This window comes from Engystomops pustulosus, chromosome 1, assembly GCF_040894005.1.
Source record: "Engystomops pustulosus chromosome 1, aEngPut4.maternal, whole genome shotgun sequence".
In the NCBI taxonomy this organism is placed as follows: domain Eukaryota; kingdom Metazoa; phylum Chordata; class Amphibia; order Anura; family Leptodactylidae; genus Engystomops; species Engystomops pustulosus.
Genome location: NC_092411.1, coordinates 110579071 through 110605866, shown reverse-complemented (window position 1 = coordinate 110605866; position 26796 = coordinate 110579071). Strand labels below are relative to the sequence as shown.

The 26796-nt window shown below is 39.3% G+C and overlaps 1 protein-coding gene across 4 annotated transcripts in view; it reads right to left on the bottom strand.

Annotated features, from left to right (window-relative positions):
- Nucleotides 1–4735: 4735 nt before the first annotated feature.
- AGTPBP1 (ATP/GTP binding carboxypeptidase 1) overlaps nt 4736–26796 on the bottom strand; it is a 98643-nt gene continuing 76582 nt past the window's right edge. For all 4 annotated transcript variants that reach the window (XM_072150862.1, XM_072150860.1, XM_072150859.1 and 1 more), the window contains 2 exons: nt 19984–20144; nt 4736–6114 (listed from right to left, as the gene is read on the bottom strand). In XM_072150862.1, the coding sequence (XP_072006963.1) occupies nt 5910–6114; nt 19984–20144 (366 nt within the window). In that variant the 3' untranslated portion in view covers nt 4736–5909. The remainder of the gene's footprint in view (nt 6115–19983; nt 20145–26796) is intronic.

The following is a 26796-nucleotide window of genomic DNA, read 5'->3' as shown; positions in this document are numbered from 1 at the left end:
TGCTGCTAAAGCAAATAGAATTATGGGATGTATCAAGAGAGGAATAGATGATTGTCAGGACCGGGAGTCTGTGGACCCGCGGGAGGTGGTACTAGCCGACCTGGGACCGGAGTCTAAGTGGAACCCCGGTGTTCACCAGAGCCCGCCGCAAAGCGGGATGGACTTGCTGCGGCGGGATTCCACCAGGTCATTCCACAGGTGCGACTAGCCCGCGGTGGCTGTTAAGGTAGTAATACAGGAGACACCACTCACGTCAGAAATCGCAGGAGCTGGCACACAGGAACGCAGGACCAGAGGGGTGGACTGGGACACAGGAACGCAGGACCACAGGAACGGACTGGCACACAGGAACACAGGACCACAGGAACGGACTGGCACACACGAACGCAGGATCACAGGAACGGACTGGCACCCAGGAATCACAGGACACAGGAACGGACTGGCATGCAGGAATCACAGGAGAGCTTTCTCTTCACGGGAAGACTTAAAGATCCAGCAAGGGCAATAGGGCAATTATTGGCGCACTGGCCTAGGAGACGGGGACGCAGGCGCTGAGCCGCGGAAGCTGCGGAGGACGCCGCTGGAGCCGGGGGAGGCGAGTGCAGCCAGGCACCGGAACATGGAGAGGCACGGGTGCACCTGCGATCCGAGACAGGGATCGCGGGAGCACCCGTGACAATGATAAGGACATAGTTGCACTTATACAAATCAATGGTCAGACCACACATGGAATATTGTGTACAGTTTTGATCGCCAGTGTAAAAAAAGCAATAGTAGAACTGGTATGGATGCACAGGAGAACAACAAAGATGGGAGACCTTATTACAATGTACAAATACTTGAATGGACAGTACAGGGATCTCTCCAAAGATCTTTTTATACCTAGGCCTGTGACCAGGACAAGGGGTCTAGAGTAGAGGAGGTGGCCTAGAGTATAGGAGGTTCTACCAGCGTCATAGACAGGGATTCTTTACTGTAAGATCAGTGAGACTATGGAACTCTCTGCCGCAGGAGGTTGTTATGGTGGACTCTCTGTACATGTTCAAGAGAGGCCTGGATGCCTTTCTGGAGAGCAAAAATATAATGGGTTAAGTGCCCAATTCTTAAAGATTAAACTTGATGGACTTGCTTCTTTTTCCAGCCTTATGTGCTAGGATACTATGATAAGCACCCTATATTTTGGATGTAAACAATGCAGAACACCAGCTGCTCAATTACAAGCGTTTCAATGACAATACATGTGATACTACTGAGCCTCTCCACCAGGCATTTGATTTGTTGCTAAATGCAAATCAATTCCTTTTTTCATAAATCACTGTCCTGCCCCTTGCCCCACCTCCAAACATATTATAATATCACCCTTAATGGCCGCTACATAGAATCATTCCCCCCTCCTTAGTATTAAACAAATAAAAACTTTGTCACTTACTTTTCATTGATGCTGTGTAGTCCTGCTTCCTCTTCTCCTTGGCTTTGAGATGACTCTGAGGAGGGGGTGGGGATATGTTGGGGCTTGGATCGGGAGGTGGGACAACCCGGGACATTTCTCCCTTATGCCCGGGACAGCAGAACAGCTCCAAAAAGCCAGGATTGTCCTGCCACATCCAGGACAGTTTGGAGCTATGCTATATAGATTATTAAAATTGATCCCATTATGAGCCATGATAAAACAGCAGAATGCAAGGCAGTCTGTATGCTGCTTATAGAGCAGCAATCAGGCTTAAAGCGAACCTGTCACCACACTAAAGCCAATAAACATACCAATAGTACTTCCTTCTCTAACATATATGTCCCAACAAGGTCTTTTTAGCATTTTTGTAGGTTACAGCATGAAAAATCATCTTTGATTCTTTTGTAGCATGCAGTCAGACAGTCAAGTGACCCCACCTCCTGAAGTCAGGCTGCTCCGCCCTCTCCATGCATCTGGCACCCCAGTGCGGCCTCCTAATTGTGATGTCATTCTCTGGCTATCCGCAATTAGGAGGCAATGTTGCGCCAGATGCATGGTGTGGGCAGAGCAGACTGACTGAACGAATTGGGGTTACCTAACTGCATCCTATAAAGGAATAAAAGATTAATTTGAAATACCTTAATAAAACAAGATGGTTGCCTGAAAGAAACACACTGCACACTATGCATTAAAAAAACACCATCAATGTACTTTCAATTCCAGTTTCTATTTCACATAAAATTTTATAATGAAGGAAAACCTAAGGGTTACTACAAGTCAATTCAAAGTGTACAGAATAAGGTGCACTTTAGGACAGCAGTGTCCAAGGCTTAACAACAAATATAATAAAAACACACAAATACATAGCATAGCATTTGCAAAATAACATAGAACTGGTCAATAAAGATGAAAGAAATAAAGAGAATCACATTGGGGGGGGCATATACTGAAGTTTTTTTTTCTTGAGTACAAAAGCTACATAAATTTGTGACAGCAATATTAACACATTCAAGCACTTGGCCAACAAAAGACATTCTCTGCCACTGCTGTACTTACCAGACCAAGTATCAAATAATTAAGATCATTGTGTCTCCAACATGAGATCATATAAATTTAGGGGCCGCCACTTTGGAAAATTGAAACATTGCTAAAGATTCTCAAGTTACATTAAATAAATATGGGAATATACACTTTACATAGGAGAACATGTGAAACAATAAAACACAATACAATTTCAGGACATTGTTGGTGTAGGACATATATTGCACACATAAAAAAATGCAGCTTACCGAATATTAAATTGGGCTAAAATAATAAAATAAATAACTTTCCTTAAACTTTGTACCTGAAGTTCTGTAGTATAATGACTTGTAAATCCCTGCATGTATGAATGCAATCTTTTGTATTTCCAAGAATCCATCCCTCGTCAGAAGAAAGAGAATATTTACATATACTCACCTGACTGTCCACACTTATTATGTTATATTCTTAAGAATTCCAAAGTTGTTTGGTAAGAGCCTCAGACTGTGCAAGCATTTTACACAGTCTGAGGCTAAACATAATACATTTATTTCCACAGTTTGGGCTATTCAGCAACTTTGACCACTTCACATTGCTTTGCTTTTACATTGCTTTGCTATATTGCAACAAATGACAGTGAATTTGGTTCAGTTGGAGCAAACCAAAACACAAGCTTCCCTATCATTAGTTAGTATTTAGCAGCCTAAAAGCAGCAACTTGTCTGGAACTACTCAGGGTCAACATCACCAAAACATCACCAAAAATAAAAATAGTGTAATCTGGGGATACAAATACTTATATTATCGTAAGTATCCGCATTTGTATCCCCAGATTTTACTAGTTTTTATTTTTGGTGAGGCTGACACTGAAGTCCTTTGGTGCCAACTAACCATAAGCCCAGTCTGTATCAATATTTTCTCATGAACAACTGCACAGCTATTTAATACTAATATTTTTATTTTCTGTACATTTTGGTACAATAATATAACGGATGTCATTGGGATTGAAAAATATTTAAAATATAGGCTCAGAAACCAGCCAAAATCAGTGTTATTGCAGTGTTATGACTTGATATTGCCACGACAGAGGGGCCAGAGCTCAACCTTTGCATTGCACAGTGATCAGCAACAATTGAAAGTCATAAATTCACCAATTCGGCAGCAGATTTCCTAGGCAATATGTATACAGTATTTCATTGATCCCATAAACGGCGCCACTGCTGTATTATGCTGCAGATTTATTGCACAGAAATTGTGCCAGTAATACTCTACTTGTGCATAATTCCTTGTCCATGAGAAGTATAACATGGAACAAGTGCTTTGGGAAATCTCAGAAAACTCAATTCACGTTGGCTATGTCAGGCTATACAAAGCGCATAGGCGGTCAATGTTTAGTTTAATCTCAGCAGCTTTTGGATTCTCTCTCCCCATACCTACAGAGTTGTCAGGCTCTTCCCGTTAAGTCTCAAAGGCTTCTTCTACAGACATGGAAGGAGAGATGCTGAAACAGCACTCCTTCCACCTTTTAATTAATGGTTTTCTCAAGACAAATTTTTTTTTGAGGGAAGAGGGTGCGTAGAGTAAACTCTCATTTCTATTTATTATAGATTTTATTTAGGGGGGGGGGGTGTATATTTCTAGTTTAGAAGTCACACAAGTTACTAGAAGGGATTTTCTTTAGGATAAATGGGCATGGTCTTTGTTTAGTCAGAAATTAAGCCGTACTTTTCTGCCATAAACAAAGCCAAAAAATAGGAACAGTCAATCATAAAGTGATAGAACTAAACAATATTGCTAACACTATCAGTTTGTGGTCTAGTTCTTGTTGTGAGAAATGCACATTTAGTATCTCATACCTATCATAGGCCATATCCGGCAGCTTTCTTTTGGCTGACCCTTTATCAGGTTTCCACTTATGTTAGCAGCTCCATTGGTTTCTGGAAGCCAACACACCGTACTATAGAGTGAATATACAGTATGTATAAGGGTAAAAGATGAGGAGATATCTACCAAGCAGCAGATGTCTTTTTCCAGCTTCACATAAAGCAGAACGTAACATGATTTGGACCCAGTGGACATACTAACTGTACCCAGGGGTTACTTCAGCAATAGAAACACATTGGCCCAGATTTATCAATAGTGCTGCAAACTCTATGTGCACTTCATAAATACATGTGCAAGCATTTTGGATGTTCATTCTAGTGCAAAGTCAGACAGAAAACTGGTGGAGACAGTTCAATAGATATGGCCCATAGAGGCCGACATGAAAGGGGTTGCCAACTTAGGGTTTTATTCATTTAAGCCATACTTACAACCATTTTCAAATTAAAACTTTAAGTTAGAATAGTGCCGCGAGCTTTTCTCTGTCCAACTCAATGAATCTGTGGAGCTGGTCACACATTCTTATGCCTTTTCCTCTCCTTGCTCCTTGGATTTTCTAATTTAGTTTCCAAAGAATGTCCCCTGCTTGTGAGTGAAGATGCTGCACAATTAAAATAATACAGTCTCATTTGCTCATCACTTGTTCAGCATCTCACCCTGATAAGCAGAGAAGATGCTGAAGCTGTAGAAAGCAGACAGATGCAAGGACATACTAAAAAATAGTGGATCCAGAACTAAATACTTGAAAGGTTCTAGACCTGGATAATAATTATCTAATTAACTGTCATGTACTTGGATACCCCATATTAAACAACACATACTGCTCTGACCCACTGTGTATCTGATCAGAGAGCTGCAACAAATGCTACGCCATGTTTCATATGAATAGCTTTTCATTTTGATAGGGGATATGTTAGTCTGTTTTCATACTGTGTTGTCGCCACACATTAAATATATGCACTATGAAAGCTATCAGAGCATATGTTAGTAGATCCATAGGCTTCTTTATCCTAATGGATGCTTTAAGAGTGCTAGTTTGGCCTCTATTTGGTAGAACACAAATAAGACATAGTGGAGCATGCAATTTTGTACATTGTTAGTGTGGGACACTTGTGTACCACAATTTAGGATGGAATTCAAAACATTCCCTCCATGAAAAAACTGCTGTGTAGATGCTTCTCAACTGAGAAAGAACTGAACACATCCGTGAGCACCTACCTATTAAAAAATAAAATAACATTTCCCCATAGTGCAATAATCAGCAAAAAAAAAAAATATTACACCTAAGAGAATAGGTCTGTAGCATGTACTATGAACACAGTGCAGGGAACTATACTGAATGTGGCTTTCTAAGTATGTCAGCCATCTGTACACATTAAATATTGGAGAATTCGTCTGAAGTGATTCCTGCAGGGGAAAAAAAAACATGCAACATAAGCAAATGACCCCACTTTATATACCCAAAGAAAGTCCTTCCAAGCCAGCTACAGCTATGTTGTTTTTATTGGCTCAAGGAACTTGTCTAACGCTCAATACTTTCCAGCTAAAACCAGGCACTGTTAACATTCCTTTTGCCTTTGTGCACTTTTCAAGCAAGTTCGAGAGATTTCAAAATCGGAAGATGCTTCATCTTCTACTGCTGAGGTTTCAAAGTCCGCAACAGTGTCTAGGAGATCAGGGTCAGCTTCGTCATTGCTCTCTGCACTGTAATCCACTTCTTCTAGAAAACGGGGTTCATCACCTTCCAACACATATGTAGTCGGACTGAAATGAAAAATAAAACATATCTATAAGAAAACCAGCCAGTAACATTTTGTTGCACAGACAATTACTTCTATAGGACTTCAAACACATATACAGGCAGTCCCCGGGTTACATACAAGATAGGGTCTGGAGGTTTGTTCTTAAGTTGAATTTGTATGTAAGTCGAAACTGTATATTTTATAATGGAAGTTCTAGACAATTTTTTTTCTTTTGCCCCAGTGACAATTTGAGTTTCAAAATTTTTGGTGTAATTGGACCAAGAATTATCAATAAAGCTTCATTACAGACATCTTACAGCTGATCATTGCAGTCTGGGACTATAGTAAAGCATCCAGAGAGCTTCACCAGAGGTCACATGGGGCAGAGGGGTCCGTCTGTAACTATGGGTTGTCTGTAAGTCGGGTGTCCTTAAGTAGGGGACCGCCTGTATGTTAAAAGGTAACACATGAGCAAAATTTTCATCATTTAATAACATCTACAGATAGGATATTTTATACCCTTTCTATTTGACCTCTTTTACGTGAAAATAAAATGTCAGTTTACCTTAAAAAATAAGCTGAAATGAGCCATAAGTTGTCCGTAAAGTTCATTCTTTAAACTCATCAACATATATACTTTATGAGGGAGATTAATCCGTGCTTCGACGCCAGTTCTGCAGTACACGAGAAATTTCAATTAATCCAGGCCACTGCGCCATTTGTGGGTGTGGAGGTGGCTTAAAGTGGGTGAAGCCACCAGTGGAGTGGGCCGGAGAAGGCCTGGCACGTCGGGCACTTCAGATAGCCTGTGAACATTCAGGCCTCATTTTATGTAAATAGCAGAACAACAGAACCAAATCAACCCCTACACTCCTTCACAGATCATATATGCCTCTCCAACTGTATACTCAAGAATACCAAAAAGAACCAGAGCGGCAAAAAACACTAATTTGTTTAAAATAATACTCTTTATTGAAAGTAAATACACAAATTCGACATATATATCCCTCAAGTGGGAAGGTATAAATGCAGTATATGGGGGACACAAGTAGCCCCAGATGAAAAATAGGGCAGCACAGGAAACCAATGGCTACCCCTATTAGCCCAGGGTCCTAATAGTATAATATTAGCAATGCAGTCAAATGTTAGACCAAAATAAGAAGGGGATAAAGTGGCAGTAGTGCAGTAAAGGTAAACCATACACAAAACTGGAGGTACCATCCAGTATTCAAAAATTCATATTGCTATTGCACACTTACCCGCAAACATGGTGAACTGACACTGGGCAGATCAAGGGAAAGCCAAAGGGTACACCCCCACATTTTATAGTTACCCGCGGCGTCTCTGCATGTAGACGCGCCCACCACGTGACGCGCGCGTGCCCTGAGGTTACACACCGGAAACGCCACCCCAGATCACATGATCATAGAGACGTCACCATGGAGACGCGTCCCGTGGCCGTGCACAGTTTTGTGTATGGTTTACCTTTACTGCACTACTGCCACTTTATCCCCTTCTTATTTTGGCTTGTTGACCTTTTATGCCCTTATATATAGCAAGCACAGGGTATCAGGATATTCTGATCATAGATATCTTACATATCTTGAATAGAATGGTATTTTTCCTTCCTATCCCTTCTATCTCAGCCAAGTAACCTAGAATGTTGATAACCAAGCACTAGCTGCATCCCATGAGTCAGATTAAAGGGACTCTACTGCACATAAGTGTCACTAGTTAAAATAAAAGTCCATGCTGTTCCTTGAAGCCTCTAGGCAGAAATAGTTTGCATGGAAAAGAAAGAAACAAGCTCTCTACACCCAGTTTCATTGCTCTCCTGTGGGGCTAGATAAACATATTTGTGGAGAAGCTTTAAGTGCTTCTAAATATTTCATTGGATAAGTATCTCAGACAAGCTTCTGCAGCCTGCTACATCTTCATTTTATTCCTAATCAAATAATACACATTATATTGATCTAAAACATTGTGCACAGATGAGTTTCAAGCATCCTAATATATTAAGAGAAAGCCAGAGAAATGGCCAGGTCGCAGACTACGAGCCTCAGTCACAGGGAAATCAAATGGGGATACAAGGGATTATCAGAAATGTATGTACTTATTTATGTATGTAGTCACCATGTCTTTATCTTTTCTCATACAAACATTCAAATATTTTTTTTAATAAAATCCACTAAATCATTCATAAATAGATTATGAATACTCAAGGCAGATCTTATTGGCCGTGACCTTAATCATTTATTCCTATGATGAAGTGAAAGGGGTTGGTCTCTGATAAGAAAGGGCCTGTGCAATATAGATGACCAAATAAGGTTATTGTAATTGCTAAAATTTTTTTACAACTGACACACCCCTTTAAGGGCTCATTCACATGAACGTAATGGGGACCAATATGCGTCCCTATCGACGTCTATGGTGCACGGTCGCTGTGCTTCGAGCATAAGTCTAACCGCACCGTGACCATGCACAGTGAAATATAGGACATCCTCTATTTCGCCGTATTACGGTGCCCCATGCTCGCTTATCCAGCATGTGGTCGTATGTTCACCTTAGCTGAACATACCTTGTGTGAATGTACCCCAATACTGAGGAAGCTGTAGCTAAGAAAAAGACCAAATGCAGCTGACAATTGTTTCAATGCATAGAGAAAGGCATAGATGCTCATAGAAATATTCCAGTAAATAAGGACCTAGCTGAACTGAACGAGTAAAGTGGAAAGCAACCCAAATAAAAAAAGAGAATGGATTGATTAGAGTATATGTAAATTGTTATTATATTATAATGGGATAAAATAAAAAATATTTTTTTTATAAGACCGGTTAGTACAAAAGAATTTCTTTTCCATTGGCATGGATTCTTTACTGTAGATGCAGTGGCGCTGTAGAAATCACAGATACAAGACATTTTTGGCATCAGAGGTTGATTAATAGATTTATTTAAATTTCCTTACTTGCTACTTTCCCTTCGATGATTATAGATATGAGATATTAGTAGTTATTCAAGCTTATCATCTACTGACATATGTGACAACTTTATGTAATGACCAATAGAAGTCTTCTAAAAAGCTGATTTTTGCTTTGTTTTGAGGTTGGTCAAAAATACTTGTGTATGCTAGCCACTGGGATGCCATACTGAGGATGGGGTTATGGGTAGACAGGGCTGTTCCCTTATTGCTCTCATAACTACCGGCTGCGTCCGGTGAGAACATGCTAATATGTAAGCCCTAGTTTCTCTAGTGCTCTCTGTCTATTGGAGCCTGCACTTTATGTAGGTGTTGTGTCTTTCTATCTAAAAAGAGAAAATCTAATGCTTTGTTTTTATGCGCCTTCTTAAAAATGTTCCGATTAAAAAAAAAAAAATAATACCCGTGTAAGAACAGCCATGTTGCTGGGGTGGATTATTTGTGAAGACAACTAATCAACTACTTGTCCTATAGAAATGAATGAAGTGCTGCTATATGCAAAACTAGCCACTCCATTCATTTTTGGGGTATTAGGGCTCCGGTGAAGCTAATTGTGCCATAGTATTTGAATAAAGATTAATTTAATGATGACCAGACAAACCCTTTAAGACTGTGTATGTTTTAAGATAAACCATTAACCAGTCGACATATTAGGAGTAGAACAGAGGCTGGTGTAAATTATTGTTCAGTCCAGTTAGTCTTGATAAATCTCTCCCAATGGGTCATTAATCAGCCACAATAGACTGAACCCATAGACATATTTAGTAGGCAGTAATGCAGCCATTTAATCCCCAGTAATGTACACATCATCTGAAAGCTCTTTTACATGATGTTTTAATGGATTTTGCACATGCTTGCTTTCATGGCAAACCAAAAGTCATTTGAACATTTACTGTAGCCCTCATAAAAAACTTGTATCCCCCCTCTGATAATGTGCCCCCCAACTCCCCTTCATATTAAAGTCCCCTCATAGTGTGCCTCCCCAGCTCCCTCTCTTATTGTGGGCCTCCAGCAGCTGGCCATCTTATTGTGCCCCTGCTTAATAGCTCCAACTCATATTATATCCCCGCAGCTGCTCCCCCTTATATAGTGGCCTTTCACCTGCCACAGAGGCACAGTGACAAAGCAGAGGGCAGATGGCTTTTTTCATTATCTCTGTATTCAACTCTTTCAGCGTCCAGAGAATACTGACAAAGTTGATGTCCCAGGGGAGTACCTCCCACCATGCGGGACAGAGGAACAGATCCCAAAATTCGCGACTGTCCCACTGGATCCAGGACAGTTGGGAGTTATCCATCTCTTTAGTACCCACTGCCCAGATTGGATGGTTCCGGATTGGATGGTTTTTAATGATTAGGTTCCAATGGGCAATGAACAATCTGCCGTACTAACCGGACACTGCTGCTCTTTCACAGATTTTCCATGGTGATGCTTCTGGCCACCAGTTGTGCAAGCACCTACAGCACAGTCCCATTACCTTCAAAAAGAGGGCAGGAGCTACTGTGCGAAGATGAAGCTAACGTGGTCTTTCTGTTCTCAGGATAAGTGGGGATCTCAACAATAATTTGTTATGGCATATGCGTATACATCATAAAACATTGTCAGTGTTGTAGTCGGAAACATCTTTACATCTGATCTCGGTTCCAATATCAATAAATGGAAAATGAAATGCAGAAAAGAAATGTCTCAACATCTAGAGAATAAAACTGAATTTGTGCCGTTGTTGGCAAGCATGAGACCCACACAATCGAAAACTAATGACCTATACTCTGCATAGGTAACAGGGGGGGAATATAACATAACAGTAAGATTTCTTGCATATTGGCAATGGCCAATTTGTGCCATTTTTGCGAATTTTGCCTACCCATTCTGATTTTTACATCACTTAACTTACAACAGAATTATCCACAAATTTACTCCAGTCCCTTCCTGGAGTAGGAAATACTTAGGAACGAGTTGCACCAAAATGTGAGACTTATTGGTAAAATTCACTGCCATTAAAATTTATGAAGCACTTAATGCCATTATGGTAAAGCCAAGATGCCTGCCCACTCCCCCCTACATTTTTTTTTCTATTTGGAAAACCCCTGGTTAGCCAAGTGATAATGCCAAGGCTAAAAAATTATTTTACCTTGATGGATGTGACAGTGCCCACCACTGTGGTTTTAATGGCAGTTAGTATCTTCACTACTGGACACCTGTGACCTACAGCGCATTGTTGCTTAGACACATGCATACCCGGCCAAGCAGTGAGAGAACATGTGCAGGAAAGGTTAAGAGTATCTTAAGTGTAAAGCTAGAATAATGGTCATTTTACATTAGACCTTTAGTTTTATCACTTCTTTATTACTTACTTCAATATTATGTAACAAAGGTAATCACAAAAAAAGAATGCATTTATCTTTGATGCTTTGGTAGGAAGAGGCCACCATAACATATCAAAGAAAATTCTCCTCCGATGTTGACTTACCAGTAAATAGCTTTCTGATTAAAGGTTACACCAAGAAGCTTCTCTGTTGATTTTAATGAATAAAGATATTCTATACATCTCTTCAGCTTGTTTGCTTTTTATATAAGATGAAAGACCCAAGACAGATAGTCATCTTTGTTGTAGGATAAAATCAGCAACAAACCGCTGATCTCATCGAAAACAGGTTCCCATATTCTAGGGAGAAGTTTCTTATGCATAATGTATTGCTATACACTAAGAGAACAGTTTAACCCGTTGTGACCAATGGTCATTGGTATCTGAAGGTCCAGGTCGATTTTTGCAGCAATGTTTTGCTCTTCTTTAAATGACAATATCTTTGGAATAGATTCACATATAATAACAATGTTTACTTTTTTCATGAAATCTGAGACTTTAACTTCATCGGATAGTTTTAATAATTACATGCTTTTTTCTTTTATAGAGTTAGCAGGTAAATGAGTAAAAATGTATAAAAATAAGCTTTTTGTGTATGTATGGAGTCAACCCTTTCCCAGATGCAGAGGGTACATGCACTTTTGGAACTCTCAGCTTGGTCTTTCCTGCAGCTCCTTCTCCATTCTGCCTTATAGCTGATAGGCTGGAGAGGGGCACGCATCATATGGATATTTCTTTTGAACCATAGTATGTAGAAAAATATTGGGGTTGCAACCATTCTGCTCTGAATCAATGCACTGATCCCATTTTCCCACAGCAATTTATAAAATGAAATCTGAGTTCTGATTGGTTGCTTTGAGCAAATAGAACAGTTTCACAAAACTATAATTCTAGATGTGGTATTAAAGGGGTTCTCCGGTCACTATATGTACTTTTTTTTTTTTTTTTTAACTAACCAGTTCTTTTGCATATATCATAGTTGCACACCCTTACCTCACCACCCTGGACTGTATACTTTCTTTTCCTTCACTTGTCACTTCACAGCTGCAGCTGCATAACTCCAAGATGGCTGCCCCCATTCTGCTAAAAGACTACATCTCCCACAATCCCCCTGGTCAGCACAGCTTCTTCATACAGAGGAACGTGCAGCCACACCCCCCCAGCAGGGAACAAGAAGCTGACTGCACATGTCAGACCAGAGAGCAGAGACAGTATACAGGTCGTTTCTATGGAAACTGTAAGTGTAGCAGGAGCTGGCAGTGCACAGGAATGACTTTGATTTCATGACATAACCAGTCACAGCAATAACTGCATTATTGGACATTTCTATCAGCTTCTCTCCGCTCTCATGGGTTAACTTCCATGAGATTGCACTTATGGTAGTATCTTTTTTCGGCCAAGTTCCATATGCAGCTTTTCGGTTGTCACATCAGCCTTTATCACACGCTTTTTCTCTACTACTGAACACAGTTATACCTCAACGGATAGGTATCTTGCCATTTCCTCTATCCTCCCCATACCTATTCCGGCTTACTAAAACAGGCTGGAAAAAGCTCAGGAGAAGCACAAAAGGGCGGTTGCTTATTTACAGTAAGAAATGCATGTTTCCTCTCCCCTGTAATGTGCACTTAAAGAATGAATAAGGAAATTGGATAAGAATGCAACAAAGAGGGTGAAAGCCTTTCTATTCTTTGAACTGTGTATTGGAATTCTGCTTCCATTTGAAATTCATCTCCACACCAGTTCCTGAAGAACCTACCTTGTCCTTCCAGTTTATACCAGTTGGAAGGAAGCAATATGACAGGAAAAGAAGGAGCAGTAGCCATCTGTATCTATTAGAATTGACTTGCTTCTATAACTTTGCATAATATAGCTTAAATGTTATATCTCAATAATTACCTCTATCACATATATTTTAGTGGACATCAACAAGTGAAATTTAACTTCTAGTAGTTTAGTTAACTCAGATATTGAGTAATGATGGAGAAGACAGATTGGCGTTTACTTTAGCTGATATCTTGTATGTTCAGAATAATATGGGTCACTCAAACTCCAGTGACCTGGAACTTCCTCAATTGTGGTTTTAGGAACCTGAGAACTTGATTACTATGTAACACTTTTTAGCTATTTTGGACACCAAAATGATATAACAGAACCGCCTCTCAACACTTGTGTTCTGAACTGTAACTATGATGATTGTAACTGAGTTATGGTCTTTTGTAGCTCTTACATTGCAATAAATATTTTCTTTATTTTGAGGCCCGTTCCACACTTGCGAGTGTGATGCGATGAACTCGCATAACACTCGCAACACATCCTGCCGGGAACGCACGGACCGAACGCTGCACCGCGGGAGTGAACTCAGCATGTCAGTTCACTCCCACGGTACAGCGTTCGGGCCGTGCGTCCCTGGCAGCATGCATTGTGAGTGTGATGCGGGGTTCATCGCATCACACTCGCAAGTGTGGAACGGGCCTAAGGTATCAGTTTTTTCAGTGATAACCAGTTTATGGTAAAGAAAGGAGTTCATTATTACCTCAACGTAAACCACCACACCACAGCTGCCCATGTGAACATTTTGTACTAAATGTATGCCCAGCATTGGACTTTATGGATAGCAGTCACTGCACCATCTACACACTGTTGGAATACTTTACTATACTTGTTAGGCCCAGTTCACACCTGTATTTGGACCTCCATTATTATCTTATGTCATTAAAATAATAAGAACAGAAGTCTAACAGACCCATTAAAAAGTTCATTGATTTCAATGGCTTCTCTTAGTCTCCGTTTGTGCCACTTCTCTTCGGTTTCTGTTATTTGAAACAAAAACAAAAAAAAAAAATGCGCTGCAGTTCCAGTTCAATTTTGTGGCTCAAGTAACGGAAGCACTAATGGAAACAGACACCAACAGGGAAAGGGTGGATTAGAATACAAAGGCACACATTTATCAAAAACAGTGCAAATTTCACTATGTGCAGTTTGTCTGTGGAGTGTGCAGTGTGCGCCAGATACAGGAATTGTGGCGCACGTTCTTCATGAATCAGCACTCCCTACACTGCTCTGGCAGAGTGCACCAAGTTTTTTGGTGTACGACTCTGCAGTGTTGGACTCTGCTTGATAAATGTGTTGCCCGGGATGGCTGCATCAGAACGCCCCTTTCAGAGCAGAAATGAGTCACAGGCATTTCTTAAATACATGTGCAAGCAGTTTGCACATAAAAGAGCAGACAACGTCCGACAAAAAACTGGCACAAGAGCTTTAGTAAATCAAATGACTTTTGGGGAGACCTCATTACAATGTACATGTATCTGAATGGGCAGTCCAGGGATCTCTCCAATTAACTTTTTATAACTAGGCCTGTGGTCAAGACAAAGGGGCATCCTCTACGACTACAGGAGAGGCAGTTATAGCATTGCCATAGACAGGGATTCTTTATTGGAAGAGCAGAGAGACTGTGGGTGGGGTGAGGAGCAAGATGATTTCTCTTCTCATAGCTAGCGTTACTCTCACTCCGACCTTCCTGAGGGCAGACCTGAGGCACACAAAGCCACTGTCTCTCTCTCACCAGCTCCCCCAACCTAAGGAATTCTCTTCAGCAGGGTTTACAGTGTCCGCCTCAGCGAGGAGGACGAGCTAGATTGACTGTATACTGCAGCTCCACGCCTCCATGACTAGAGCAAAGGACATCAATAAAAGTGTTTTTTAGAACAATGGTGGCTCTAATCCCATGGATTAGACATATAAAGACATCTAAAAAGGTACTGTGTGTGGTTTTTGGGGGTTTCATATAAGTCTTGTATATTTATTCATGCAGTAAGATCTACAAACAATATTTGACAAATTGCATACATGTGATTACCTAAACATTTGAAGTTGAAGCTGAATTACACATCAGATATGATGATCTAATATAGAAACCAGATTGTACTCTAGTTACAACAGATTCATTATAATGTAGCATTCTGCCTTGCTATAGTTATAACTAACCCATCATGTTAAACCTTAAAAACCATTTTTCTGGTTTTAATAAAAAGAAGTTCTTTATATGTCGATCTAAACATAAGCATGCTACTAGGCTTCAGGAAATAGTGCTTTTCATGTCTCGCAGCACCATTTTTTTTGTAAATGGTTCTTTGTTAATGTAGTAATCTGAGGACCATTATAATAAATTGAGTTGTAATCACTTCATCAGGCAATAGTCTGTGTGTTTAACCTACAATATGGTTATACCTTTTAAACAGAACTGCGTGGCGGAGTGACAAAAGTGCAATCTGTGCATTAATTATTCTCTCTATTTGCATGCTCTCCAACACTTAGCAGCAGAGAGCGTAATGGGGAATTGGCATAGTTACAAACAAGGCAGCTGTTTTATACTTCTGGAGTTTCAAAGGGACAGCATGCACATAAATTCATTTTCTCTTAAAAACTGCAGAGAGCTGCTGGGGTGATCAATTCCCGCAAGCGCCCCTCAGTGCTATCATTTCAATGTGATAGCTGGCTTCTCCTCATAACAGCAATATTATTCACATCTGTGTCGGAGACACAGAACAGACAAGGAGGAAACACTCACAGACCTTCCACTGGTTTCTTGGGGTATAATAAAACCCCACAATTTATCAATGCCACTGGACGGCTACATGGAAAGAGTTGACTGAAAACATGTAACACATCATTGTTCTCAGTCCTATACTCAAGGTCAGTTCAACAGTTTAGTTCCCACTGAAAAGCACTGAATCTAACAGGAACGAGCATGACCATATTGCAACAAATGGGTAGCTAGGCTCCATCAAGACCCCTCTTTCTGAGAAACACTAATCCACCACACATTAATAGAAAGGGACCCAGTTTTTGTGACGTGCTAAAATCTGAAGGACTATGCCCCAGTATGTAAAGCCTGTTACAAATATCATACAAAAGATTGGATGGCATTACAAAAAATAAAAACATGTAAGAAAAAAAAAAGTCCTATCTGTGGGTTATTATGTGATCTGTAAGTCATGAAAAGCTCTATGTGGCTTTGTTAGATAAATACTCAGAGTCAATGGGATGCACTGGGGTAGATGGTGTCAACCATGTGACCGATCAGGCAATGTGATTATTCTCAATTTGATGTCCCCATAAGAGGAAAGATGTGACCCTGACCTAAGTGTTATCAGGAGCATCACAACTCTTATTAGTCATACACTGAACTTTATGTTCTTACTTCACTTTAGAATACGTTATCAATAACCTGAAATCGACATAGGACAGGGCAAAACTTTACTGTGTCCTGAAAAGCCCCAGAAAATATAACTTAATACACAGAAAAAGCACTAGAGGAAGACTAATGTTCCCTGTTCCACTAATGTTCTCTGCTGGTCTAATGATTACGCCATTTTAGAAAGTATTACTTGGGATTAAAGTAACAAAATAAAATCAGCAACATATCAATAATTCAAGTGCTGTGTTTGGTGCTTACTCACTATCAATTATACTCCTCTCAATTGGGAATCAATGTAACCATCATGGATTACTTAGAATCATCAAATGGCCAGCATGTAAAGTGAAACCATAGAGCACTGTAATATAATGAAGCAAGGGGTAATTGAATATTATTCATTGTCTTCTATTATACTTGCCCATACAGTAGCTTGAATATTAGGCTATAAATATACCAGATTGTCCAGCATAGCTATGGTGGACTTATTTCTTCTCTAGAAAGAACACTTTAAGGCCTCTTGCACACTAGCGTTGCGTTTCACGTGCGGGTGCAATGCGTGAAAAACTGACGTTTTTGCTGCGTTTTTGTTTCATTTTTGTTCGCGTTTTTTTGCGTTTTCGGTGCGTTTTTCACGCGCGTTTTTTTAAGTCAATGGGACTTTTTCAAAGGGACCAAGGTTCGGGAATAAAATGTTTTATTTAATTGAAAAATAATGTCTTCTGATAAGTTGCAAACATCTGCGATCTATTCTTCACTGTTCCGCGCGCATATATTATCTCCCGACAAGTTAGCAGATGTGAAGAACAGTGAAGAATAGAATAAAACCAGTGAACACAGTGAAAACAGTGACCACAGGATCATTTAAGATAAAAACACAGTGCAGAACACAGTGCAGAATAGATTACAGATGTTCGGCACATCTGCTTACTTGTCGGGAGATACGCGCGGAGCGCTGCGAACAAAATAGCATGTGAAGAACAATATATATGTGTGTAAAGAACACATTGCAGATGTTTCCATACATCTGCAATGTCTTCTTCACACATATATATTGTTCTTCACATGCTATTTTGTTCGCAGCGCTCCGCGCGTATCTCCCGACAAGTAAGCAGATGTGCCGAACATCTGTAATCTATTCTGCACTGTGTTCTGCACTGTGTTTTTATCTTAAATGATCCTGTGGTCACTGTGTTCACTGTGTTCACTGGTTTTATTCTATTCTTCACTGTTCTTCATTGTGTTTTTTTAATTAAATGATCGTTCGCGAGCAGGGGAAATACTGTTATACTGGTCACCTAGCAACCCTTACGTTTAAAACGCATTGCACTCGCATTGCACTTGCAATGTTTGCGAGTGCAATGCGTTTTTGATACGTCCCCATAGACTTGAATGGTGCGTGAAAAATGCGCGTGAATCGCAAAAATAGAGCATGCTGCGATTTTGACGCGCGTGCAAACGAACGCAAGCACGCGCGTTGAAAACCACGCAAATGGAGAAAGACCCATTGAATACAATGGGACAGAGTGCAATGCGAGTTCTGAGCGTCAAATGCACGCGCAGAACTCGCGCGTGAAAAACGCCAGTGGAGAAGGGGCCTAAGTGTTTGTTATTTTGATGCTTTGTGCCAAGCATTTCTTTTTGCCTGACTTTTTTTTTCACTTCAGGTTATGCATTACAAGTTATTTGTTTATTGTTGGAAGCAAAGTAATTTACATAATTTAAACTATATTAAAAATCGTGTAATTTAATATTTTTTTTTAGAACATAAATAAAAGTAGTTTTTTTCTATTTTATTTATTTGAGGGAGATTTCGCCAACGCAGGGTGCTGAGGGACTGACAGGGAGCGTAGCCTCAGATTTGTAAAACTTCTTGAATGGAGATAAACTGTTGCAGCAGTAACATGATTGTACGCATTCCTCAAGATCCTAATAATGTATTTAAGATTTATAAGGTAGTGGAATTATTATGCACTGGCTGGCAACATGTATCTTTCATTAAAGGCAACCTACCACTTTCAAATTGTACTACTAAGCATCACATACCGTGCACCAGCTCAGGGTGAGCTGGTGCCGGAGCATATCTTCGTTATTTTCATTATCCGCTGTAATGCTTTTAAACACTTTCTTCGGTGCACGGTGGTACCATGCACGCCCATGGTGCGCCGAAGGTGCTTCGAATATAAAGATGAAAAAAGTGTTTAAAAGCAATACAGCGGTTTATGGAAATAACAAAGATATGCTCCGCCACCAGCTCACCCTGAGCTGGTGCACGGTATGTGATGCTTAGAAGTATAATTTGAAAGTGGTAGGTTTCCTTTAAAGGGATTGTTTACTTCCAGCAAATAATTGATATTGTTTGTGTAATGAAAATTTTTACAGTTTTCCAATATATCTTTTGCATCAATTCCTCTTCGTTTTCAAGTTCTCTGCTTGCTGTCCTGCAATAGAAAGCTTCTATGTTTATTTCCATTGGCTAGAAATCAGTTTAGGTCATGCGATGGACACACAGCAGTTATTATCACAGAGAGAAATCAGAGCCGTGTGATACTATTGGCTTGTGCACCTGTGTATCCATCACATGACCATGAACATAGAATATAGAATATAACGACAGCAAGCAGAGATCTAGAAAACAGAGAGGAACTGATACAGAAAGTACATTGGAAAATGTATAAGGTTTTATTACACAAGCAATATGATTTATTTGTTGGAAGTGGACAACCCCTTTAAATACAGGTTCAGAAGAATGGTACTAGATGAGGCCTTGGTCCATCTTCAAGTTATATGGAGTGCTGACATATCTCCTTTTTTTATTCAATGTTAAGAAAGCCTATAGCCTATAGGAAGGAACAACTTTACTGCGCTCAAGTTTACAAAACTTGTATAAGAGTATTCTAAGGGTTAACTATTTGTGAACCCATTCCAACGCTGTCAATCACTGACAGTGGCTATTAAATCTGTCAGTGGTCAAGTGATATCTCACAGGTGATCAGCTCGTTAGTAATCAGAGTTGTGTGTTATAACGAGCCGTACACCTGTGACATCACATGACCCTGGACAGATTTAGAAGCCACTGGAAGCCATGAAGCCTCCTATAGAAGGACAGCAAGCAGAGATCTTGAAAGTATAGTGGAAATTCATATTACTTTTCATTATACAAAAAGAAAAAAATAATTGAATTGCTAAAACTGGACAAGCCCTCTAAGCAAACATGATGATCAGGCCTAGGATAACATGTGAATTTGTCATATAAAAATATATCAGTCACTGCAGAAAGACAATAGATCTAAACGTTTTATGGTTAAATATTTTAACAACCAACCATAAAAATAAGTTATGACATTACCTTGCAAGCTTGCAGCTGGACTCGATCAGGTCATTCTCGATATCCAGGAGACTTGGAGGCAGGCTGAATTCCATGGGAGAGGTCAGCCTCTTTAGGCGAAGTAATCCTACACAGAATTTGGCACCCATCTCTTCAAGCTCCTTTGTCCCAATCTGCAAACCCTGGAGCAAAAAGAAATGTGTTTCACTTCAACTACATGGAAAAGAGATAATCTTTAACAGTTCATAAATCACTTCTTAAGCTATTGATCTAACAGCTCAGATACAGCTTACAAACAAATTAAAAATACTCTAAAGTGGAAAACAATGACAGGACGACTCCAGCCAACTATATGATGTCATGGTTTAAAAAATCCCCTATGCTACCCTCCCCTATTACAGAGAATGAGAATTAGCGCCTGTTTTCGGAATCCCAAACATTTATAGACGGTCTTCAGAGCTCTTGATGTCTTTACAAAATCTCCACTATGACTGGACATGTCATAAAGGAGAAAATTTCATCTTTCATAACATATGCCAGTAGGATTCAAACCTTTACAAAGCTTTGAAGGTTTATTATGGTTTATTATGGTGAGAAGAACATAACCTGGAAATAAAAATAGCTTATTATGTCCCTTTGTAATAAAATCCTTTAGGATGGCTCCAAGAGTATGTTATAAAAGGTTATCACTACTTATCAGGTGTAATATGTGGAACTTGTCCATACATGCAGCCATACACGACTTAGGCTGCCTGTAATATAAAGATGTATATTCACAATATACTCCAATATAGTTGCATTGCAGTAAATCACATGAGACCTATGAAAAAATAGTAAATAATAAAAAAAAGGAAAAAAAAAAACTTTCAAAAATATTTTCTTTTACATTATAAAATAGTAAAAATTCTAATGACTCACATTTTCCTAGAACACATGAAAAACAAACAAGTACAAATCAAACATCTCATGCATCTCTGTGTCCCAAAAGTATTCCCGGCAGTGAACCCCGAAATGGAAATTAGTGCCCAAATGTCCAAATTGCCACTTTTTAGCTATTTTACAACCCATAAAATTTAGAATAAAAAGTGATCAAAACGTCATACAGTTCCCAAAATGGTAGCAATGAAAACAACAGCTCATCCCGCCAATAAATGCGCCTTAACCCCTTAACGCTGAAGCCACTTTTCACCTTCCTGACACAGCCCATTTTTTCAAATCTGCCCTATGTCACTATAAATGGTTATAACTTCGGAACGCTTTAACATATACAAGTGATTTTAAAATTGTTTTCTCGTGACGTTTTGTACTTCATGTTAGTTGAAAAATTTTGGTGTTTTGTTTTGCATTTATTTATGAGAAAATCAGATATTTGGTGAAAATTTGGAAAAATTCTTGATTTTCAAACTTCAAAATGTTCTACTTTTTCCATACATAGTCATAACCGCAAAAAAACGTAATAACTAACATTCACTAAATGTCTAATTTATGTGGACATGGTTTTTTATGCATACTCTTATATTTGTAGGATGTTATGGGCCTTTGAACGTTAGGTGCGATTTTTCACATTTTCATAAAAAACGCAAAATCCTGCTATTGAGGGACCTGCTCAGGTTTTAAATCACTTTGAGAGACCTAAATAAAAGTAAAACCCCATAAATTACCCCATTATAGAAACTACACCCCTCAACATACGTAAAACAACTTTTATGAAGTTTATTAACCCTTTAATTATTTTACAGGGGTTAAAACAAAATCGGATACAATTTTGAAAGTAAACTTTTTTGGCTAAATGAATGTGTTTTTCAAAAAATTTACAAATTCTCAGTGGATAAAATACCAAAACGCTCCACAAAATTTGATACCCAATCCCTCCGGCGTATAACAATACCCCATATGTGGTGGTAACCTGCTGTATGGGCACACGCCAGGGCATCGAAGCGAAGCTGCGCCATTCAGAGCAGATTATGCATTGTCACTTTTTATTGGCTATACAATCTTTATTTTTTTGGCAATTTGGACATATAAGGGCTTATTTTTTGCGACATGAGATGCACTTTACAAATAATTAATTTTCGTGGGTCATTAGCTTATTGAAGAGATTTTATTAACTCTTGAATGTATGGGTGAAAAGAAAATTGTCAATTTTGGTTTACTTTTTTTTCGTATTTTTTGGGGGTCGTACACCATACACTAAAAATACTATATTATCTTTATTCTATAGGTCCCTACGATTACGGTGATACCTCATTTATACAGTTTTTCATTTATTTTTACAATTTTACTGGATAAAAACTAATATAGAGGAAATCTCATTTGTTTTTGCATCGCCATCTTTTCGGAGACGTAACTTTAATATTTTTTGGTTGACAGAGCTAGTTTTGGGCTTATTTTTTACGAGTTGAGTTGTTCTTTTCAGTGGTACCATTTTGGCGCACATAACTTTTTTTGATCACTTTTTAGAACATTTTTGTGTAGAGATTTTATGAAAAATGTACATTTTTGGCGTTTTTTACGGGTTTTTTTTTACGGCGTTCACCGAGCGGGTCCAATAATGTTTCTGAGTTATTGTACGGATTATTACGGACGCGGCGATACCAAATATGTGGGGTTTTTTGGTGATTTTGTGTTTTTTTTCACTTTATTGCATGTGTATAGGGAATATTTGTGTTTAGGGGACTTTAACTTTATTTAATTAATTCTTTTTATTAAAAAATGATTTTATGTAGTGTTTTTAACATTTTTTTATTAACTTTTACAGGTTAGCTTGAACAAGTGATCCACTGATCACTTGTTCAAGCTCTTCTTCACATTACACAGTGTAATACAGATGTATTACACTGTGTAATGTAACACACTGAGCATGCTGCGCATGCTCAGTGTGTTACAGCCGGGTCCTGCCAGAAGGCACGGACCCGGCTCACAGAAGAGGATCGCGCAGCCCCGGGCACCGGCAGTCCCGGGGCTGCGATCGGAGCAGCGGACCCCCCCCGGTAAGCGCCGCGGGGGGGTCCGATTCTTCTCAAATGCCCCTAGCACGCCGCGGTCAGCGCGACCGCGGCGTGTCAGGGGTTAACACTCGCGATCGGAGAAATCTCCGATCGCGGGTGTTAGAGGAGGGTGTCGGCTATAATATATAGCCGACACCCGCAGCTTCTGGCGCGGGCTCCGTTCTGGAGCCGGCGCCAGAAGCATGACGTACTATTACCGCATTTTGCGGGAACGCACCTCCCGCCATGCAGTAATAGTACGTCAAATGTCGGGAAGGGGTTAAACAGATCCATATAGCAAAGTATGAAAAAATTAGGGCAGAATAGGACAAAACGAAAAAAAAAATTAACACAAAAGGTTTTATCTTTTCAATCCTAATAAAGACCTACATGTATTTGGTATCCCCGTAATCGCACCCAACCAAAGAATAAAGTGGAGGTGTAGTTCGGAGCACACACTGAAAAACTTAAAAAGTGTCCACAAGAAAATGCCGTCAATAGGAAGAACAATACGCAGAAAACTCTGTACAAGGAAAAATAAAACTGTTATGGAATTTTATGATGGTGAGTGAAAATGGAAATGCAAAAAGTGAGAATTTGCTGGTTAAACATAGTATTTTGGATTCCTTTTCTAAAGCAGACAAGCACTTTAAAGTTCTTTATTGCGGTGGGTCATCTGCTGGATGAATCTGCAGAGGAAATGTACACCGTGGCCATTAAAGTCAATTTAGTTTTAGATACTGTGGAAGAAGCACATTTAAAAGCTCTTTGTGAGGTCATATATTGTAACAATACTGTCTCCAGAGTGATAACATTTTTTTTTATATTATAAGCACAATTTCTATACTATTGCACAAACACTTACCTTTTTGTTTTTCAAGTTTTATTTATTGGACACAACAAATTCCAGCTCCCATGCCTCCCATAACAATAATGTTATTTTTCTTAGCTAATAAGTCTCGCTACTCCTAGTTGTTTAGCTAGGTGTTTTAAACAAGTAGGATTTAATTTATGAGATGTCATTTCATAAGAGGAGGGTGCATCCATCAGATGACTGCATCAGGGATTATCAAGGAATCAATGTGCTGGCAGGACGATAATTTGTCTCTGTCAAATCTAAAACCACTTAGTGACTATGAGGATATAAAGATGCATTGTTATATATTGCCATGTGTAATATAAACCTAGGAATGCCTGGACGGTCTAGAAAAGATTGTGAGCTACGTCAACATTTCTATAGAAATCATAGGATTGTATGTCAGGCAGTAATGAAACTGGGAGGTGGATTACATCCTATAAATCCCCACACGTTTTTGTTGTGGGAAAGTAACAGTGCACAGTGTCCTGTTGTAAATCCCTTTGTTTCGACTTGAAATAAGTAGTAATTCAGGAAAAGGAAACAGGAGGAACTCTACTGGCCAATCTTGGATATAAGCGATGACACAGTGTGAAGATCTACTTCAAATTGCTTCCACAAGATCATAACAGAGCAAACATGTTTCCATGAACACCTCCTTTAAGTAAACTAGTTTAATCTATTCATACACAAGCCACAAAGTGTTTGAAAAATTTAAGGTTTGCTAGATGTATCAAGAAAACTGCTAGCTGGTGCTTAAGGGGGCATTCACACATTCAGTTTTTCAGATGCAGTTTTAGGAGCCAAAATCAGATGTGGATCATAATGGGGGAGAACAAATCATTTAGAGAAGCTGCTCCTCCTCTTTTTTCACTCCACTCCTGGTTTGGACATCAAAAACTGCATATGAAAAACTGAACGTTACCTAAAGGAAATCTACCATCAAAATTAAACATGTATAAGGGACACTCAATCATAAATCCAGGCACTGTGACTGTGGTAATCTTATTATATTTGTTATTTAAGGCCTCCTTCCTTCTAAAATAAACTTTTAAAATTATGCTAATGACCCAAGGGTGTTTTCAGAGCCCCTCAGTGCTGCAGGGTCACAGGCTGTTACAACAAGCAGATCATCACTGAGAGGCTCTGGATACACCAACAGGAGCCCCTCAGGCTCGTTAGAATAATTGTTAAAGTTTATTTTAGAAGGAAGGCATCAATGGATTACATCTATAAGAAGATTACCACAGTCACAGTAAGTGTCCGTGGTTTTTCATGCTTTATTTTGATGATTTTTAAGAGGACCCATTGTCACTGCTCCTGACATATGGTCTCTCATTTGGTTATTCATTTTGAATTATCTATTCAATAAGAATTTAATATTAGATATATTCTAATATTAGAATTTTCTAATATCTCAGACTCGATGACAATTGGGTGTTAGCAGCCCCTACACAGTCCTATACTGACAGCAGTGATTGGACAATATTTATGTAGGGACACACCATTTTCAGAAGGGGAATGGAAACACCCAACAGGCAATTAATTACATTCATATATTTCCCTGTGGAACAATAGACGAATTACAAAGATTTAAAAAAAAAAGATTCTCTACAATCAATATTTTCTGAGGAATACAACTTTTTACTAACCTAGGTTTTGCATTTACTTGTGTATGATGCAAACTGTAAAAGAGGAGCAGTGGAAGCAACAAGCTTCCCATCTAGGGATCAAAAGTTTTTGTTCAGCATGACCAGAGGCATAAACTAGACAGAAGCAGATGTTTCGGGTACATGGCAGGGAAATAAGCTATATCCTGTCTATTGGCTCCTGGGAGTTCTTAGAAAGTTACCTTGTTTTCCTTTTATACTACAGAGTAACATACACAGCAGAGTGGCTATGCTCATGCCAGTTAACCGCTTGGTTACCACCAATAAACCGACTTGTGGAACTAAACCTTTATCTGCCACAAGTAAAATTGAAGTCTCAGACACCATAATACCAAGCTACAGATTTATGACACAAAACGCCTTGTATTCTGATTACTACAGTCACATTGGGAAGTTGGTGGTATAACCCAAATATGAGTGATGGTGCTGAAACCTGACAAGATACACATGACCTACATAAATGTCATCTGTTATTGAGCAGCAGACAAAATACATATGGGGCCACTTACTGAGCAGTGTGGTTACAGCAACTCATTATATGTCATTGGAATATGCTATTAGAGTGCTCATGGAAAATAGCATAATAATAGGATAATGAGATAATAAGTAAATCAACTGAATCTTGAAATTAAAGAAAGGGGAAAGGTGGACATCATGCAATTTTCTCTTATAGAACAGAAAAAGAAATGAAGATAAGGCCCTCTAGTGGGCATTTACAGTATTACATGGATACATTAGTATAAAAGATGTAAACATGTACGGCATATGGATATGCTGAATGTGGATGGGGTGCACAAAAGCATAATAAAAGTATACACTTCTTCAGCATGTTGTGGTCCCTTTGGTGTTTTGTTTGTACAAAAATAAAAGTCGGCATGACACAAATGACACAAATTGTTCTAAATTTTCCTCAATCAGAACGATCTATTCAAACACAACATCACAAATTATTAAAGTATAACGCATTGCAAGTAAATCCAAGTCCATATTTCAAGAAAAAGCTAGCCATTGGCCCACCTGCATGTGAAGCGAGAGATGTTAAGGAGTCTTACAACCTTTTCTACCTATATGAATGGGTGTACCTACAGTGGTAGTAGCCATAGCATTTGCTATGGGGCCTGCAGTGTCAGGAGGCCAGTCACCCTGCTACACTAAAGAATGGAGGATGTGCACCATTACAGTATATACATAATATTTATATATAACAGTGTGCATCTTCCTGCAGCTCAGATAAGAAATGTTAGAGGAGGAACAGCAAGACAGCAGGACCAGGTTTCTTCCATCTGGAAGGTCAGCAGCTACTGGGCCCTGGGATAAGAAA